The sequence below is a fragment of the Molossus molossus genome, unplaced genomic scaffold (assembly GCF_014108415.1).
Source record: "Molossus molossus isolate mMolMol1 unplaced genomic scaffold, mMolMol1.p scaffold_m16_p_19, whole genome shotgun sequence".
Lineage (NCBI taxonomy): Eukaryota > Metazoa > Chordata > Mammalia > Chiroptera > Molossidae > Molossus > Molossus molossus.
Genome location: NW_023425354.1, coordinates 47,986,340 through 48,005,716, shown reverse-complemented (window position 1 = coordinate 48,005,716; position 19,377 = coordinate 47,986,340). Strand labels below are relative to the sequence as shown.

At 53.0% G+C, this 19,377-nt stretch overlaps 2 protein-coding genes across 4 annotated transcripts; one reads left to right on the top strand and one right to left on the bottom strand.

Moving 5' to 3' along the window:
- Positions 1-1,001: 1,001 nt before the first annotated feature.
- On the bottom strand, positions 1,002-5,980 carry SLC35G6 (solute carrier family 35 member G6). Its single transcript, XM_036269706.1, is given in 10 exon segments — positions 1,002-1,102; positions 1,105-1,156; positions 1,372-1,511; positions 1,514-1,627; positions 1,630-1,813; positions 2,136-2,263; positions 2,266-2,328; positions 2,331-2,387; positions 2,390-2,507; positions 5,897-5,980. Coding segments are annotated over 10 exon segments (1,041 nt in total).
- On the top strand, positions 4,268-19,055 carry ZBTB4 (zinc finger and BTB domain containing 4). 3 transcript variants are annotated; one of them, XM_036268790.1, is made up of 4 exons: positions 4,268-4,331; positions 13,102-13,171; positions 13,606-14,660; positions 15,336-19,055. In XM_036268790.1, the coding sequence occupies exons 3-4, from the start codon at positions 13,615-13,617 to the stop codon at positions 17,266-17,268; spliced, it is 2,979 nt and encodes a 992-aa protein (XP_036124683.1). In that variant the 5' UTR covers positions 4,268-4,331; positions 13,102-13,171; positions 13,606-13,614; the 3' UTR covers positions 17,269-19,055. The 3 variants fall into 3 exon arrangements, with proteins under 3 accessions (XP_036124683.1, XP_036124685.1, XP_036124684.1); XM_036268792.1 differs by lacking the exon at positions 4,268-4,331 and adding an exon at positions 4,595-4,624; XM_036268791.1 differs by lacking the exon at positions 4,268-4,331 and adding an exon at positions 6,622-7,887.
- Positions 19,056-19,377: the final 322 nt, after the last annotated feature.

Below are 19,377 nucleotides of genomic sequence, written 5' to 3'. Positions count from 1 at the left end.
GTCTTTAATATCCCCCCCTCTGGAAAATGGTCTGTTCTGCGAATCGGTAATGAAGAAGGCGGGCCGGTAGGGGTTCCCGGAGCGGGTAGTGCTGGGGCCGTCCTTGGTCATGAATATGCAGTCATCACGCTGAACATGCATGAATAAATCAAGATGGCGAGACCGATTTTTTTTGTCCGGAGGTACCTATTTGTCGAGAGACCTCCTGGGACTAGTGGGCATCTCCTGGCCGCTAATGAAGCCCTGTACGGAACTCTGGTCCGGGATCCCCAGCCGGAGCCACTCAAAGAGACCTCAGCTCAGAGAGGCCTGTTCCGGAAGGAGGCTGGCCGCTGTCTGGGAGAGCGATCACGGGACCGTGACAATCCAGGAAAAGCAGATTAGCCATGGGGCGGGACACAAACCCTGGGGGATTCAGGGTCAAGGCATCTGAACGTTAGGGAATCCTCCCCCTTCAAGAATATTTCAGAAAAAAAGATAGGGAGAGGCGGAGTAAGACTTCCACTATCCTTCCAAAGCAGATGACATAAACTGTACAGGCACATTCAGAGTGATCCTTGTTTGATGTCAATGTCACGTCACCACCCCAAGTTGGCGGGGAGGGGGGGCAACCACCGAAAAGGGAAATCTCACTCAGGGAAAAGGCAGACAACCCCGCCCCCCCGCCACCCTGCAGCTGCGTGCTTTGTTTGCCTGAAAGCTCCGAACACTCCAGCCCCAAGGCTCTTCTCCCTGTTGCCCAGGGGAAAATCTTCCCATGCTCCTGGCCTGCCTTCCTCGGCTCCTTTGATCTGTTTCTCAGACCTTACCCCTTAGTTATTCCCTGATCCTCTAGCCCCAGCCTAGATTCCACATCTCTTGGTCCCGAGGCTTCCTCCAGGTCGTCCAGGCAGTCCCTTTCCACCAAGGCCCCAAGTTACCCTTGACTCCAAGGGGTGTCCCTCTCCCACACAGTTCTTTTCCAGTCACTTGTTCTCCCATATTTTTATTCCCGTCTCCATTTACCCTTGCTCCACCCCACCCCAACCCCCAGCTCTCAGGTCAGTCTCACTCCTCCAACTGCCCTGCCCTGCCCTCTCACAGCTGAGATTCTGGGCCTGGTGATGGTAATGTGGCCCAACACAACCACTGCCCCAATGGTGTCAGAAGTTACCACCTTCTCACCCTGGCCAGTATGGCTCAGTTGGTTGGGGCATCTCCTGTACACCAGAGGTGGCGGGTTCAAGTCCTGATCAGGGCAAATACCTGGAATGCGGGTTCAATCCCTGTCGGGTGTGTGTAGGAGACAACCAATCAATGTTTCTCTCTCTACCCCTCTTCTCTCTCTCTAAAAAAATTTAATAAATAAATAAAAAATAAAAGAGAAGTTGCCGTGGTCTCTTAGAGCACATAATACTGCAGCATCAGAGCCGCCACCACCTCAGAGTGCAGGACAGCACACACCAGGGCAGGGTGGGCCTTGGTGACCGCATAGTTCACACACACAAAGGAGACCAGGTCAAGGATCACCACTGCCCCACACAGCTCCAACTCAGAGGATCAATGGGCAGCACAGGGGTCTGCATCAGAAATAGGCCTGGTATGGAGCCCACCATGTCCACCAAGCCAAACAGGAAGGCCACTGTGATAGGCAGGAGGGGAAATCCAGGGAAAGATATACCAGAAGCCCCAGCAATAGTGCCAGGCTGCCCAGGGAAGCAGGCACATACCTCAGGGTGGTGTAGAGGCCCTTTATCCCGTTCTGTTGTGTCCGTAGACTTGGTCCCACAATGATGATTAGTACCACCATGCTGCCCAGCAGGCCACAATGGTCCTAATGACAGACCCTGGCTCTTAAGACAGAGGGCGAGGATCCCTGGCCGGTTTGGCTCACTTGGTTAGAGTGTCGGCCTGCGGTCAAGAGAGACCTGGGTTCGGTTCCCGCTAGGGGCGTGTACCTCGGTTGCAGTTTGTCCCCAGCCCTGGTTGGGTTGTGCGGGTGGCAGCCACTAGATGTGTCCCTTTCACGTCGATGTTTCTCTCTCTCTCTCTCTCTCTCTCTCTCTTCCTCTCTCTCCCTCCCACTCTATCTGAACAAAAAATGGAAAAATGTCCTCGGGTGAGGATTAAAAATAAATTAATTAATTAAATAAAACAATTAAAAAAAAAAGACAGAGGGCGAGGAAAGCAGAGCAGATGATGGAAGAACCTTTGTGGACAATGACAGCATTGCCAACTGGCATCACTTGAACTGATATATCCAGTGCTGAAGACAGTGAAAAGGGCATGGAGGCAAAGGCAAGGCAAAGGGGAGGTGGAAGAGGTTTAGAGAGATGAGCAGCTCAACAAGGGTTAGTGGGAAGTCTGGTAAGCCACCTGGGAGAAAGGGCCCATGAAGCCAGCGGGCCACTCAACAGGGCCACAATCAGGCCCTTGGTGGCAGTACAGGTGCCAGGGGAGGCTGGGCAGAGTGGAGGCAGCAATGGCTTGGTGAAGTCAGGAAGGTTGAAATAGGGGTGACTGCCAGCCTATTAGGGAGAAAGGAGCTCGGGTGTTAGGGCAGCCATAGTCCAGGAGACCAGGGGCAGAGCAAATGTCAGGCTGGGGTCTAGGACCCTGTGGGACAGTGGAGGGACAAGTTGTCTTTGCTAAGGAACTCGGGAGCTAGAAAGGGCCTGAAAGATGAATGAGGTAGTAGTACAGTGTGGGCTTTGAGTCTCTAATGCAGAAAGCAGGGAGTGAGCCATTCTGGAGCACTGTGTTTCTCTGGGTAAGTTGTTCCTGGGAAGAGAAAAAGAGGACCCAGGGATGCTCTGTTGGTTTGAGGAAGGGAACGTGGGCCTCAGATGCTATGTGTTTATGTGACATCACAGGTTCCAGGGACATCTGGGCACACCATTATTATTTTCATTTGTTTCTTCTCTAAGACAGCTGGGAAGTTTTTGGGGAGGAGGGGAAATGGAGCAGCCAGGAGTTACAGGGAAGGAGGCTCTATACCCCCTTAGCCCTCATGTCATATTTCCTTGGACTTCCTCCTCTCTTCCTGGCTCAGGGCCCCTGTGCCCCTTTAGAGCTCCAGCCATTGTGACCTGGTTGGAGAGGGGGTGGGGTTCTTCACTGGAATCTTCCTGAGGTGGGGATGGGAGGTTCTTCCCTAGAACCTCCCTAATATGGGGGTAGCCTATTTTCTGGTTGTGTCCAACTCTGCTTGCTTTATATCTATGTCTCTGTGACTCCAAAGCTTTTCTGATTTTTTCCCCTCTTTATGACTAGCTCTGTGATGAGACTATTTTGGTTTTAAATTAATTTGTTTGTCTCACCTTGTTTCAAAAAGATTTTTTTGGAAAGGAGCTCTGAGGGCTGGTTCCTCTGTCTCCTGAGTTTTGAATTTTTGAACACCAGGGACGAGTCTCTGGGACTGTCCCTCTGGAGTTTCAAGAAAGTGTTTCTAACGTGTGTGCTTCCACCTGTTTTGTTCATGCTGTTTCAGGAGGCCCACACCACAACCTCTGACCTCTGCATTTATGGACAAGTATATAGAATTGGATATTTTCTCTGGTAGTGACAAAATACCTAGCTGCGTGTTCATCTGCGCAGCTAGGTACTTTGTCCTAGTCAAAATTTTGCCTGTTCTGAGAAGCTGGGGCATTCCTGGCCCCAGGCCTGGTGGGGGTCCTCTGAATATCTGAGGAGGGTGTGTGTGTGTGTGTGTGTGTGTGTGTGTGTGTGTGTGTGTGTGTGTGCTGGCCCTGTGAGTGCGTTGAGCCTGGCTCTGCGGGTCCCAACGGGGCCTGATTGCGAGCCTGCCATGTTGTGGGTCTGCGCCCTGAGAGTGTGTGCTTGCTCTGGGCGGTGTGCAAAGCTGAGTGAAGGGCATTTGGTGTGTGTGTGTGTGTGTGTGTGTGTGTGCTGTCCCTTCCTAGGGAGTGGGTGGTCGTGCGATCCTGAAGGAATGCTGCAGACAGGCCCGCGCCCCGCTGGATGCCCAGCCGTCCGGAGGTCCTGCGAGCAGCCGTCCTCCTCCCGGGATCGGTCCGGGCAAAGGCTGTAGGGCGCGCTTGCCCCAACCCGAGCCCGGAGCCTTGTGTTGGTGTCGGCGGCGCTACGCCGGCCTTCTCTCGGCGGCAGCGGCACACTGGGGGGGACTGTTTCCGGGGGTGGGGGTGGGGGTAGGACCGGGGTGGGGGGGGAGCCGATGATGTCAGCGGCGGCGGCGGCTGCGGGGCCGGGCCGGGGCCGGGCGCTGGGGGGGCCGGAGCCGGAGCCGGAGCTGGAGGCGGGCGAAACTGGAGCTGCCGGGGGCGGCCACGGTGATGAGCCGGGCCTGGCGGACGCGGCGCCATCGCAGTCAGGTGGGCCCCGGGCGAACCGGGCAGGGCCAGGGCGTACCGGAGCCAACAGCCGGGCCCCCTCCCCGCTGCCCGGCGCCGCGGGGGCCAGGGTCGCGCCCCGTGCCCGACCGCTACCCTTTGGGGTTGACCTGGGGGCTCAGGGGTCGGGGGCTGAGCCTGGCCCCGCCTCCAGACGCGCACGGCGCTGTGGGGAGACTAAGGGGCCCTGGTACGGAGTCCGACCCAGCGGCGGCCGGGGGAGGCGCGATCGCAGGGGGCCGGGGAAGTGGCCTCCCTCGCTCCCTATTTGAAAGGTTAATTCTGCAGCCGAATGTCCCCTTCCCCTTCTGGGGCAAGTTGGGGGTAGGGTTGGGCGGGTGTGAGCCCGGGCCGGCGCTGCTAGCTGCTGGGAGGGCGATGGCGTAGGAGCCAGGCAGAGAGGGGGAGGGGTGGGCCAGTGAGCGCCCCAGAGTTAGGGTGTGCGGGGTGCGCAGGACGAGCAGGGACCCCGGAGCTGCTGCGCCGTCGGGGCAGGGTTGTGGCTGTGAGTCCTGGAGATTGTGCGTCTCCTGCTGTGTTGTGGGGCAAGGTAAACCTCTCTTGCGCACCACTGTTTGCTGGTCTGGCAGCCAGGGGTCTGGGTAGGGCCCTCCCTGGGCCATGGGGACAGAAAGCCAGATAGTGGGGTGTCCAGTGTTATGGGGCAGAATTACAACATGTGACCCTGTGGCTTTGGGTGACAGGTCCACATTCCAAGCAAGGTACAATACATGCGGAGTTTGTTAGATGTGGGGTTTTAGGCATGTTTTATATCAGCATGTTTTCTTCTACCTACTGCACATATAAACTATTTATGAACTGTTGTTTTCTGCATAGCTAGCTGGTGTAAGAGCTCTGGACAGCACCAGAGTGCAGGCTGTATGTGCCTATTTGGAGGGGCAGTTGTTTACCTTTGTGTTGGAAGGTGTCACTTCTGGGTCCCATTTCTGTGCTGCTGAGGTGTGGTCCAGTCTTGGTGAGGACTGTCTGCTGGATGGGTTCCTGTGTCTGTGATGAATGGGTTGCATGGGGGTCGGTGCACAGTGCACGTCTAGAACTCAGGTACCACCTACATGTGGGACTTGAGAAACCCTAGGGTGTGTCTCAAGTACTTGTGGAGCAGCTGGCACTGGTGTGAGGGGCTCTGGGTGGAATGTGCAGGTTGTGTTTATAGGATCATGGGCAGCCTAGTGAGGGGAAGATTGTGTGTGTGCAACATTCTCTAAGGGATTCTTTTGTGACATTGTTTGTGGGGAGCCTGTCCGTGCTGTTGGGCTGGGAGGCAAGCTGCTCAGAAAACACTTGTGGGGAGGGAGGTGGCGTGACAAGGGCATGTGGGCCTCAGCCTCAAGAGATCAGCCGCAAGCTGTGTGTGCGTGCCTGCCTTTTGTGTGTTTAAGTGGCCTTGTGAGGCTGCTGTGGGGCTATGTTAGGAAGAAGGCTGGGAGATAAATATGGGGCAGAGCAAGGACAGCAGGCGGGAGGCTTGGGTGTCGTCTGGGTGGCCCAGCTAGTCTTTATGCAGGGTCTGTGAGCTTTCCTCTCACTGGCTTGCCCAGCGTGTCAGGGTCACTGGGAGGAGAGGCCTGGCGGCTGCAAGGAAACAGCTTGGACAGTGGCTCCTTGGTCATGTTTACGTAAAGGTCGGGTGTGACTCTTGTCACTGAAATGGAAAAAAGAAACACTAAGTTTTCAGTCTCCTCCTCCTGCTTCACCCTCTCTCTGCCCCCCTTGCTGGTATCTCTGCTTTTCCATCTCTTCTGTGACGCATACTGGGCAGCTCCTGTGACTGTGGAAGGGTCTGAATTCGCTCACTAGGCAGATTCCTCAGAACAGGTTTTCCTCACCTTTGGAGCCTGGGCTCTTTTGTAGGTGTGTGTGTGTGTGTGTGTGTATGTGTGTGTGTCTGTGCGTGTGTGTGCGCACAGCACTGGGTACTGTGCCTAGCCTGGCCTGGAGAGTGAATATGCATGGGGTAGGCAGCGCAGGAAGGCACGATGGCTGGGGTCTCCTGCATGGAGGGGTTTCTGGGTGCTGTGAGAGGCCTGCACAACAGGTGCACCGCTGCCTGGTGGAAGGGAAGGAGGTCTAGACTAGAAGAGGGGTTCTGGCACAGGACTTTCTTGCTGACACTTTCCCTGAGTGAACCTCAGTTCCCGATCTGTAAAATGGGGCTAATTGTCTGTCCTGCCTATCTTCCAACAGGGTTGTAAGAAAGTAGCACATGGGAAATGTACCTGAAAAGTAGCCACAGTTTGGGGACTATGCCTATGCCAGCAACTGTCAGCCCTCTGCCAGCGCTGAGCCCCTGTTGGGGCTTGGCTAATAGCAATAGCAGTAAACACTTATTTAGCACTTACTGTGTGTACCAGGCAGTATTCTCAGTTTTTACATATGATCACTCATTTAGTCTTAGTAGTACCCCATGGAACTAGGTATTCTAATTACCTTTCTTTTTTCAGATGAGACAGCTGAGGCCCAGGGAAGTAATTTGCCTAGAGCCACTTAGCTAGTGAGAAGTAAAGCTGGATTTGAATGCAGACAGTCAGGTTCCAGATTCTGTGATCTTCTACAGTGTCCTCTACTGCCTTTCCGAAGCTTTCTGTGGGCCTCTCTATGCACGCACTTCTCCCCAATTTCTGTATAACTTAGCACCTGCACCAGTACTTTTCAGAAGACTCGTGTGCTTAGTAACTTAGGGAGTCCTAGTCTGGGGAGTGAGTTTATATCTGCTGCTGGGTGCTGGCTGTAGAGGCAAAAAAATGTTGATGAGCCAGGTAAAGGAGAGATCGTCCTTGTCCTGTGGATCAGGGAGGGTCAAGAGGGAGATGGCATTTGAGTTCTATCTTAATACTTTGGAGGGCTTTGGAGAAGAGGTTGGGGAAAGGTTGCGTTTTTGACAAGAGGACCAGCATAGGCAAAAGCATGGAGCTACAGGATGTGTTCAGGTTGGATAGCACACTGGGTGTTTGAAGGGAGACTCACACAGGTGAGATTAGAAAGGAAGATTAGAACTAGACCCTTGAATGCCCGGCTGAGGAATTTGAACTTTATTCTGGAGTGAGTAGGGACTAGTGAAGGGTTCTGAGACTAGGAGTAATACCACCTGAGCTGCATTGAGAACATTGACCTTTACTGAGAGGAAGGCTGGATAGTAAGCCTGGAGGCAGGGGAATAGCTGGGAGGCCATGGCCTTGGATCCTGTGAATGTTAACAAAGTCCTGAGCTAGTTTGGGGGCCAGAGGTGGGTTGAAGGGAAGGCTTCCAGAGCCATTCCCAAGCTGGGCTGCAGATTTGATCAAACTCGGTAACTACGGGATGTGGGGAGCAAGGAAAAGGACAGAATCAGACATGACACAGTTATCATTTGGCACATGAGACCTTGTGTGGTGATTTCTGCAACCCGCTGGCTGGCCATAGGCCCCTTCAGGGCAGGATCCGGCGGTATGGAAGAGGGAAAGACACAGCATCTGGATTCACACAGGCCTGGATTTGAATTTTGACTCTGCTGCTCACAAGCTGTGTGACCTTGAGCAAGGTATATCCACCCCTCTGTGAGCCTCAGTTTCCTTATTTGTAAAATTGGGATAATATAAATAGCAACTTTGAATGGTCATTTGGGGTAAATTATTAAATAAGGTAATGCAGGTAAAGTCCTAAAAGTATATCAGGGAAGGTGTGAGTGCCCCAGAATTAGTCAGGTTACACTCATCATCCTTGCTCCTGGCCAACTCAGTCTGGCACTGAGGATGGCTTCCTTCCTGAGGGTGGACTGACTACAGGCAGACTTTGAAGAAGACAGGTTCATGCATTCACCAAATTTAAATATATATATCCCATTACATTACTGTTCTAAGCACTGGGGATAGCAGTGAACAAAGCAGACAAAAATCTCTCCCTCCCGTCCTGGCCTGTGTGGCTCAGTTGGTTGGGCATCGTCCAGTGCACCAAAGGTTTGCCAGTTCTATTTCCGGTCAGGGCACATGCCCAGGTTGCGGCTCAATTCCTGGTGGGGGGCGTGCAGGAGGCAGCCAATGTGTTCTCACGTCGATGTTTCTCTCCCTTTCTCTCTCTCTAAAAATCAATAAACTATTTTTAAAAACTCTCCCTCCTATGGAGGTTACAGTCTAGAGATAAATGAACAATATATTTTACTAAGTGCCAAAGAGAAAAATAAAGTAGGGAAGAGGGGTAGGAAGTTTGGGGAGGCAGGGGGTGGCCGGGGTGGGCCTGGGAGTGGAGGAGGGAGGAGATGACTTTTGAATCTAGGCTTAAAGGAGCTGGGGCAGCAAGGCTTGAGGCTATCTGAGAAAAGAACATTCCAGGCCAAGGGAGCAGCAAGAGATGGTGTATCTGGTGGCACTACTGGGATCCCCACCTCAATCACACCTCTAGGATCACAGAGCCAATCAAGAGTAGAGAAACAGTAAAAAAATAAAATAAAAGACTAAAAACCATAGAGCCACCAAACCTACCATGAAGTCTGATTTCTGCTTCTTTTTCTTCACCACTTCCCCCCACCATTTTCCGGGACTAAGTTCCAAGATGGCAATAAGAGCTAGCACTTACTGAGCGTTATTACTGTGTGCCAGGCACTCTTCTAGGTCCTACCAGTTATCAGCTCACTATTCTTTCTAACAACCCTGCAAAGTGGGAACTTTTCATTCTCTCCACCTCATAGACAAGGAAACTAAGATACAGAAAGGTTAAGTAACTTGCCCAGGGTCACAGAGCTCGCATGTTCTCCACCTCCCATAAGCCCTTGTAGGGCAGCGGCCAGTGGTGAGGCAGTTGAACTCCAGAGAGCTGGTTTCAAACCCTACTTGGTTAGCAATGAGACCAGTGGCAACTCAGCTGTCGCTATGTTTTCTATACCTGAAAGTGATTCTCAACCTTCCTAATGCTGCAGCCCTTTAATACAGTTCCTCATGTTGTGGTGACCCCCAACCATAAAATTATTTTTGTTGCTACTTCATAACTGTAATTTTGCTACTGTTATGTCTTGGGCGACCCCTGTGAAAGGGTTGTTCGACCCCCAGAGGGGTCGCGACCCCCAGGTTGAGAACTGCTGGATTAGAGTATTTAAAGCTCCAGTTTCCACATCTGTACAATGGGGTTGATGATAGCCCGTGCCTCACTATGGTCCTTTTTTTTTTTTTTTTTGGTGGTACGTGCCCCTAGCGGGAGCCAAACCAGGAATTCTCTGGTTCATAGGCTGACACTCAACTGCTGAGCCAAACTGGCCAGGGCTATGGTCCTTTTTTTAAATGTTGAAATGAGATGATGCAGATAAAATGCTTAGCTCTGTACTTGGTGCATAATAAGTATTTTATAAATGGTAGCTACAAGTACATACTATGATTATGATGATTCTAGGTGATCTCTAAGGGCCAGGCCAGCTTTGGACTTCTCTGGGTCTAAGAAGCCTCAATACGCCTTGTCAAGTATCTTGGCAGTCAGCACACAGCCATGCCTCAGCAGGCGCCATGCCTGTGTGGTTGTGCAGGTGGGCAGGCCTGGCCAAGGGGGTGTGTGGGGACTGGAATTGCTTTGCTTCATTCACCTGTGAAGAACTGCTACTTCCTGGAGGAAGGGCCCCTTCTCTAATTTTAACACGGGCTAGTTGGGGCACTCATTGATGCTGTTGAAAGAAAAACACAATTGTTTTTCTGTACACTCAACACTTCTGACACCAAGTATGTGGGTTTTCCCCACACTGATCAATTCTCTGACACTAGCTGGGTGTCCTACAATTCAATTCTGACACTAACTACCTGGAGATGGTGTCACATTCCACAGGTTAAGGGCTCAGTCCCACAAGATTGCCTCCACTTCAGATGCCAATTGCAAATCCAGGCCCCTGTACTTCTGACTGACCAACTACAAATTGGGGTTTACCACGACCCCTTCCTCAGATTTGATAATTTGCTAGAATGGCTCACAGAACTGAGGGAAATACTTATTTTTACTAATTATATAATAAAGAATATAGTAATACAGGTGAATCGCCAAGGAAGAGGTATACAGGACAAGGTCTGGAAGCATCCTGAGAGCAGGAGCAGAATGCTGTCTCCACAGAGTTGGGGTGTGCAGTCCTCCCAGCATGTGGATGTGTTTGCCAACCTGGAAGCTCTGTTGACCCCATAGTTTAGGGATTTTTTTTTTATCCTCACCCGAGGACATTCTTCCATTTTTTGTTCAGATAGAGTGGGAGGAAGAGAGAGAGAGAAACATTGATGTGAAAGGGACACATCGAGTGGCTGCCACCCGCACAACCCAACCAGGGCCAGGGACAAACTGTAATCGAGGTACGCGCCCCCAGCGGGAACCGAACCCAGGTCTCTCTGGACCACAGGCTGACACTAACCACTGAGCAAACCTGCCAGGGCAATTTAGGGATTTTTATGGAGGCTTTATCATGTAGGCATAATTGATCATAAATAAACTCAGTCTCCAGTCCCTCTCCCCTCTCCAGAAGTTGGGGGGTGGTTGGGGCTGAAAGTTCCAAGCTTGTAATCATGGCTTGGTCTTCCTGGTGACCAGCCCCTATCCAGGGGTCCACCAGCAGTCACGTCATTGAACAAAAAGTGTTCCTATCACCCTGGAAATTCCAAGGGATTTGGGAACTTAGTGTCAGGAAGCAGGGTCAAAGACCAACTAAATTAGAACAAAAGATGCTCCTAATGCTCTTATTACTTAGGAAATTTCAAGAGTTTTAGGAGCTCTGTGTCTGTTACAGAGATGAAGACTGAACATATATAGTCCTATTCACAATATCATAGCTGTAAATAAGCCTGTCACCCTGATGTGATATAGTCACAGGGTTTGAGGCCAAACTTCCTCGGCTCAGATCACAGCCCTGCTACTAGCTGATCATATATTCTTGGGTGAGCTACCTAGCACCTCTGAGCCTCAGTTGGTCACTTTAAAATGGGGAAACTAACTGATACCTTTTAGAGTCATGAAGAGGAAGGAGTAAATGAAGTAATGCAAGTAAAGGGGGTCCCAGTGGACCCGTGACTGTTGTGGGAGCGAGTGCTCTCTTGCCTCACTTTCCAACCAGACCCATCTGCAGTCCATCAACTGATAGGGCAGCACTGACCCAGGTATGTGCCTGGCCTTCGGGGCTGTTGAACTTGTGCATATCACCCGTTTATCACCTTCCTGCTTCTCCAGGAGAGCAGTCAGAGCAGTCTTTTGGGAAATTGAAATGGACTGTGGAGGGAATGCCCTTTAATCCAGATAGTTTGATTATTAAATGGGAAAAGAAGGTTTTTTGGAGAGTTGTGCAAATCGTATGAGGAAGTCCTGATGCAGGACACCTCAGAGAACATGTGTGACCCAAGGCATCCAGAAGGAGAGTGCTCCCAGGCTTTGTGGAGGGAGGATGAGAGGGGCCAAGAGCTCTGCTCTCAGGTCAGCAGGCCTGGCTCTGTGAACAGGCCCCACTGGTTATTCTCAGCTCTATGTGACTTTGGCTAAATCACTATATGGCTCTTGAACTCAGATCTCCAACTGAAAAATGCAACCTCAAAGCCCTGGCTGTGCCCATAGGGGAGAGAGCAGCTATGAGGGGCCTTCGGTGCAGTGATTGCCACAGCTCACATTTGGGTTGCCTATTCTTCCTTTTGGATGAGCTTCCCAGAAAGAGGTGAGATAAGGGTTGTGTCCACCCTCACCCACACCATTTTTTTAGAGAGAGATTTTTCCTTAAAAAAAGTTTTGTAAAATTGATTTCAGAGAGAGGAAGGGAGAGGGAGAGAGATAGAAACATTGATGAGAGATAAGAGAGAAACATCAATTGGCTGCCTCCTGCATGCCCCCTCTAGGGATCAAGCCCTCAACCCAGGCATGTGCCTAACTGGGAATCAAACCATCTACCTCCCAGTGCACGGGACAGCGCTCAACCAACTGAGCCACATGGGCTAGGCTCCACTGCCCCCCCCCCCTTTTTAATGTTTTTATTGATTTCTTAGAAAGGAAGGGAGAGAGAAACATCGATCGGCTGCCTCCTGCATGCCCTGACTGGGAATCGAACCGGAACTTCTCAGTCCATGGGATGACACTCAGCCACTGAGCTATACCTGCCGGGCCACCCCTCATTTTTAAGCCAAAGTCCTAAAGTCCCCAACTCTCAGAGTAAGGAGTGGGACCCAAGTTTCCTCACCCCCAGTCTGGTGGCCTTTCCAGTGCCCTACAGAAACTGGAGCATGAATTGTGGTCTTTGGTGGTCTCCTGGAACCTGGGCCGGAAATCCCCTCAAAGATTTATGGGGCTGGCACCTGTGAGAAGTCCTCTCCTAATTTAAATATCTAGCAGCTTTGTCCAGTAAAAAAACTCAAGCAAATCTACTTTGATATGTAAATGAGACCGTTATAAAAAAGACAATATACAAATGTTTGATTTCCTTTGAGCTCCAGGATTGGGCCAAAGGGACTTGAGAGTGATACAGCAGGCTTCCCTAGACCTATACGACTGAACTGAGCTGCTGTATGTTTTGAGGTGAATTGGGAATATGCAACTTTTCTTGTTTACCTCTGGGGGCTAGCAGGATAAGGCTGCAGTAATCTGTGTGACCTCCTATGTCCGATTGGACATAAGCAAATAACCTGACAGAGGCTCCTGGAAGGTTGGGGTCTGCAGAGCATCCTAAGTGTCCTCTTTGACCCTGAGCTCTGTACCATCCCCTAGCTCCTGGGGTCCTTTCCATTCCAGTTCCCTTACTGAGGACATGGTTTCTGTTTCTTCACAGAGGGAAGAGGCCCAGCAGAAGGGACTTGCTGAGCCACTCCCATTCTGCTCCATGTTGGCTGTGCTCTCAGGTGAGATGGTGAGAGGTCTGCAGCGAGGACAATTTGGACCTGAGACAGCAGGCCAGCAAGGGCAGCCATTTTGTCTAGGCTGGGGAGTCTTTGAAATGTTCATCAGTAGTTGTGCGGGCTTCCTTTTCCCAGTGGGAAAGTGGTGTCTCTTGGTTATTTCCCTAGTCTGTGACTTTGGAGGTTTTAACCTTTGACCTTAATCAAGACCTGAGGTATCCCTGGCATCTTCCAGCCCCAAATGTTTGACATACTGGTGTTGGATGCTGGCCAGATGTGGGTGGCTAAGGTTAACCCCCGTGACCAGAAGTTAGTCGGCCTTCTGCTAGTCTCTGACCAACAATATCTGACCCGCTCCCAGCTCACCTCCCTGATTTCAGAGGCCCCTGCCCTCTGCTCAGCCTCTGAGATCCTCCCCTGGCCTCTTCTCTGTCTAGGCTGGCGCCATGCCCCCCCCAGCAGAGGTGACGGACCCATCCCATGCCCCCGCTGTCCTGCGCCAGCTCAATGAGCAGCGGCTCCGTGGCCTCTTCTGTGACGTCACCCTCATAGCCGGAGATACCAAGTTTCCTGCTCACCGCAGCGTCCTGGCTGCATCTAGTCCCTTCTTCAGAGAGGCCCTGCTTGCTTCAGCTCCACTAGCCCTCCCACCAGTTATTGGGGGATCAGCCCCGAACCCTACCACCACCAGAGCTGCCTCCTCTTCCTCTTCCTCCTCCTCTTCCTCCTCTTCTCCTTCTCCAGCCTCGCCCCCTGCTTCGTCCCCACCCCGGGTCCTAGAGCTGCCAGGGGTCCCAGCAGCTGCCTTCTCTGATGTCCTCAACTTCATCTATAGTGCGCGGCTTGCACTACCTGATGGTGGAGGGGATGGGGCAGCTGTAGCAGAGATCGGAGCTCTGGGGCGGCGTCTGGGCATCTCCCGCCTACAGGGCCTGGGGGAGGGAGGTGATGCCTGGGTACCTCCTGCCCCAGACCCCATGGTCACCTCGCAGCCTGAAGAGGATAGTTTTGGGCCTGGACCTAGGCCAGCTGGGGAATGGGGGAGTGACAGGGCTGAGGCCCAGGCCCCTGACTCGCAGCCCACTCTGCCCCGACAGTCCCTCCCCTGTCCCCGATGTGGAAAAAGCTTCATCCATCCCAAAAGGCTACAGACCCATGAAGCACAGTGCCGTAGGGGGGCCAGCACTAAGGGTTCTGCAGGTCTGGGAGTGGGGGCCTCTGGCCCTAGTGGCCCCACAGGAGTGGATGCTTCAGCCCTACCCCCCACAGTGGGCTTCAGAGGTGGCCCAGAGCACGTGGTGAAGGTGGTGGGCGGCCACGTGCTGTATGTGTGTGCGGCCTGTGAGCGCTCCTACGTGACCCTGTCCAGCCTGAAGCGGCACAGCAATGTACACTCCTGGCGGAGGAAGTACCCCTGCCGCTACTGTGAGAAGGTGTTTGCCCTTGCTGAGTACCGCACCAAGCATGAGGTGTGGCACACCGGGGAGCGCAGGTGAGTGCCCTGGGGGGCTGGGTGAGGGCAGTGGAGTCAAGAGTTAGCCTCAGGCACCACATGGACAAGGGAGGGAATGGGCAGAGCATGGAGCCCAGGAAGTCATCTTGAGACTCCTGCTCACCACTGGCCTTGCTCACCTGCTTTTCATCACTTAACCCACTTGCCTCCCTTCAGCCCCAGTTCCTTCTGCTGATACTTATTAGCACCTCTAGGTGCCATGTCCTGGCTTGGTGCTATAGAGAAGACTGAGGAGGAAAGATAAAGTTTCCCTCACAGGAAAAGACTATGGGGGGCGCAGGCATGCCCGCAAGTAGTTATAATATGTATTTCCATAATGTGTCCCTGTTCATAAGATATTTCCACATTCTGTCATTTGAGCTTCAAAAGAAGGCTTTGTGAGTTAGGCAAGGTGTGTGATTATTCCCAGTTCACAGATGGAACAGCTGAGGCCCAGCATCCCACAGCTGGAGTGGGGGGCACTGAGCCTGGACTGGTGTCCCTCCTGAGGCTGGCAGGGTGGGATAAGCAGCATGAAAGGAGGGTGGACAAGTGGATGAAGGAGTTCTAGGTCTGAGTGGAGGGCAGTAGAGGGTATGGGCAGCTGAGGCTCTGGCTTCAGGGCCCCTGACCAACTGGTTCTGTCCCTGCCCTGTTCCCTCTGTCCTGGCCCAGGTACCAGTGCATCTTCTGCTGGGAGACCTTTGTCACTTACTATAACCTGAAGACCCACCAGCGAGCCTTCCATGGTATTAGCCCGGGCCTCCTAGCCAGTGAGAAGACACCCAATGGAGGCTATAAGCCCAAGCTCAATACCCTCAAGCTGTACCGCCTGCTCCCCATGCGGGCAGCCAAGCGACCCTACAAGACCTACAGCCAGGGAGCCCCTGAGGCCCCTCTTTCTCCAAGCCTCAACACACCGGCCCCTACAGCAATGCCAGCCAGCCCACCACCTGGACCCCCACCTGCCCCAGAGCCTGGCCCCCCACCCTCCGTCATCACTTTTGCCCACCCACCTCCCTCTGTCATTGTTCACGGAGGCAGTAGTGGTGGTGGAGCAGGGAGTGTGCTGGCCAGCACAGGCGGGGCCCAAGCCGCCTCCGTCATCACTTACACTGCTCCCCCAAGGCCCCCCAAAAAACGTGAGTACCCACCTCCTCCCCCAGTGCCTGCACCCACACCAACCAGCCCAGCCATAGCAGGCAGTCCGGCAACAGCTGCGGGGCCTGCCATGGCCACAGAGGAGGCCAAAGGCCGAAACCTGCGGGCCGGAAGGACTCTGACCTACATGGCCAAGCCAGCTGGTGGGATTGGCGGGGATGGGGGTCTCCCTGCAGGGCCTGGCCGGGGTCCTCAGCTACAGGTGCCACCTCCACTGTGTCAGATCACTGTGCGAATTGGTGAGGAGGCCATTGTCAAACGCCGCATCTCAGAAACTGACCTGCGTCCTGGGGAACTGAGTGGAGAAGAAGTGGATGAAAGTGAGGAGGAGGACGAGGAGGAGGAGGACGAGGAGGAGGAGGAAGAATCGAAGGCTAGCGGGGAGGACCAACTCTGGAGACCCTACTACTCCTACAAGCCCAAGCGCAAGGGTGGAGCTGCAGGCACAGGCAGCAGCGGGGGCAACGGGGTGCCCAGAGGCCGCAGACCACCACGCTGGAGGCAGAAGCTGGAACAGAGGAGCTGGGAGGAGACCCCAGCGGCTGAGGACCCCGCAGGGCGTGCCTGTGGTGAGCGGAGGCACCGCTGTGGGGACTGTGCCCAAACATTTGCTACCCTGAGGAAGCTGCGAAAGCACCAGGAGGCCCACAGTGGGGGCTCCCACAGCTCTCGGGCTGGAAGGAGGCCTTCCACCCGATTTGCCTGCCCTCATTGTGCCAAGGTGTGCAAGACAGCAGCCGCCCTGAGCCGCCACGGGCAGAGGCATGCTGCTGAGAGGCCTGGGGGCACCCCCACACCTGTCATTGCCTACTCCAAGGGCAGCACTGGCATCAGACCCGGGGATGTCAAGGAGGAGGCCCCCCAAGAGATGCAAGTCTCCTCATCCAGCGGGGAGGCAGGTGGTGGGAGTGCTGCTGCTGAGGAAGCTTCTGAGACTGCCTCAGTCCAGGACCCTGTCATCTCAGGGGGTGAGGAGCCCCCAGTGGTGGCAGGAGGGGGCACCTATGCATACCCACCTGTGCAGGAATTTCCACTGGCTCTGATTGGAAGTGGCCGGGAACCTGGTGGTGGTAGGGGGAAACATGGGAGTGAAGGGCCAGTGGGGGCAGGGGAGGGGGACCGGATGGAAGGGATAGGAGCTGCCAAAGTCACCTTCTACCCCGAGCCCTATCCACTGGTCTATGGTCCCCAGCTCCTTGCTGCCTACCCTTACAACTTCAGCAACTTGGCTGCTCTCCCAGTTGCTCTTAACATGGTCCTACCTGATGAGAAGGGTGGGGGGGCCCTTCCTTTCCTACCAGGGGTCTTTGGCTACGCAGTCAATCCTCAAGCAGTACCCCCTACACCCCCAACTCCACCTCCCCCAACTCTTCCTCCACCAGTCCCCCCTAAGGGAGAAGGGGAGTGGGCAGGGGTCGAGGGAACCCAGAAGGGAGATGTGGGGTGAGCTCTGGGCCCAGATCTCCCTTTCACCAGATGCCACCCTCCCTGAACCCCCACCACTACCAGCTCCCTGGCCTCCCTGCTCCTTGGGAGCCCCTCCACACTCTTGTGCAGGGACTTAGGGGCCCCTGGAGCTCGGAGTCAGGCTGCTTTGTGTGAGATTGTAGTTTTCCTATCTCCTGGGAAGGGATCTTTGGTGGTTCCTCTCTCGGTTCTCCTCCAGGGAATGGCCTCCATGAGGGGCAGGGCCAACTCCCATCCCCTTCTCCAGCCCTTGGGGCAACTGAGCAATATACTTATATGAATCTCTACTCACAGCCCCCACCAGCTCTGAATGTCTAACCCACCTCCCTGATTCGTATACCTAGGGGGAAACCATCTCTCTCACCTAATGATCCCCCTCATTCTGAAGCTTTCTCTAAGCCCTTGCCCAGATGCTTCCTAGCACATTCCATTCTTCATGGCCCAGGGCCTGGACCAGACCATTGTGATACCTGACACCCACCCACCTGGGAGCTTGGCTTTGGATTCTATTCTTCCGACGGTGGATTTGCCATGCCTTCCTTGGCTTCCATGCCTTTGGATCTTCCATATTCTTCCTCATACTCCTGGACTATGGAGATGGCCTCTCCCAATCCAGGTCAAGGTGTTGGGGAGGAGGGCTACCCATCTGTTTATTTCCCAGCCCAGGGCAGCACCAATCTTGGCTCTATCTTGATCCCCAAATCCAGTGAGCCCCAGATTCTTCCAAGGCAAAAGAGGTGAGTAGATCACACCTCTTTCTGCCTCTACATATGGCCTCTTCTGAGCTAAACCAGATTTGGGGGCTAGGAGGGAGGAGCTCCATATGGGATGGGGAAGGGAATTTACTTTCTCCCTGTTTTTGCCTGATGGTTTCTCCCAGACTAGACCAAATAGCCAGAAAAATAATGGGGGTTGTATGGGTGGGTAAGCCCAAGATTTGCACATGACCTCCCATCCTTACCTTTACCCCCATCTTTTCCAGTGTCACTTCCCTCACCAATCACTCCAGATGGTTTTGGGGAAACCATATAACTCCCTTGGTGGGCTTTGGGGTATCCCCACCAACTTTCCTTCCAAAATAGCACCTTATACCCCATCTTTGATTCAGTTCCCCACACCCAAAGATCCCAACTTAGGGATGGGGTGCAGGGACCTTAAATAGTCCCTAATCCCTAATTTGCACTAGTTAACCCTGGTCAGGGTCCCTATGTTTCCTTCCAGTGGGTTGTTGGAGAAACATTTGCTCCTAATTCTCTGATAACTGGGTCTCCCCACTCTGTGATTGGATGAACATTTCCCATCCCCTCTCTGCCCCCCCCCCCGAAAACCCAGCTCACCAGGGGAGAGCCAGTGTTGGGGAGCAAATTTAATAAATGGGAATTAGAGGAGTGCAGTTTTAAAAAGGGGGAAAGTTGCTGTCGTCACAATGGCAGCCTTTTTCCCAGCTACTGTTTTCTGGGGCCAAGATGGCTGCCCTCTCAAAAGATGTTGAAAGGGCAAGATCATGGCTTTTAGAGGGAGGTGAAGGGGGGAGGGACAGGAGCATCCTCCTGCCTCCTCTTACCCTCCCAGGCTACACAAAGGGGGAGGTTTTGACAGACTCCCTGAATGTTAACCATGGAGGAGTGTTGCTCCTTCACTACTCCTCTGTCTCTTTGCACTTTCCTTGGTCTTGGCCACAGTCCGAGTGAAGAGTTTTCCTACTGAATGTACCAAGTTCCAATTTTTATGGGAGAGAAAAAAAAATTTTAAACAGGGAAAAATACAAAAAAAGAAAAAAGAAAAAAATACAAAAAAAAAAAAAAAGAAAGAAAGAGATCACTAAAAAGTTCCCACAAATCTTGTTTCTGGCACTTTAGAAAAACTGCGAAAAAAAAGTACATAATAAAGAATACATATATATATATGTATATATACACAAATTATATATACACACACAGCGGAACCACAAGAGAGACTGAGGAAGGCCTTGGAGGCAGGGGGCAGATGGGATGACAGTCCCCTTATATCCCTAACCTGAACTCCACTGAGGCAAAAAGGCACAGGAGACAGAAGGGGTTGAGGATGGACCAGGGAATTTGAATTTCTG

Excerpts from the sequence above, each read along its gene's own strand:
- ZBTB4 (XM_036268790.1), top strand. The coding sequence starts at position 13,615 with ATGCCCCCCCCAGCAGAGGTGACGGACCCATCCCATGCCCCCGCTGTC. Across the intron at positions 14,661-15,335 it reads TGGCACACCGGGGAGCGCAG|GTACCAGTGCATCTTCTGCT; the intron begins GTGAGTGCCCTG and ends GTCCTGGCCCAG.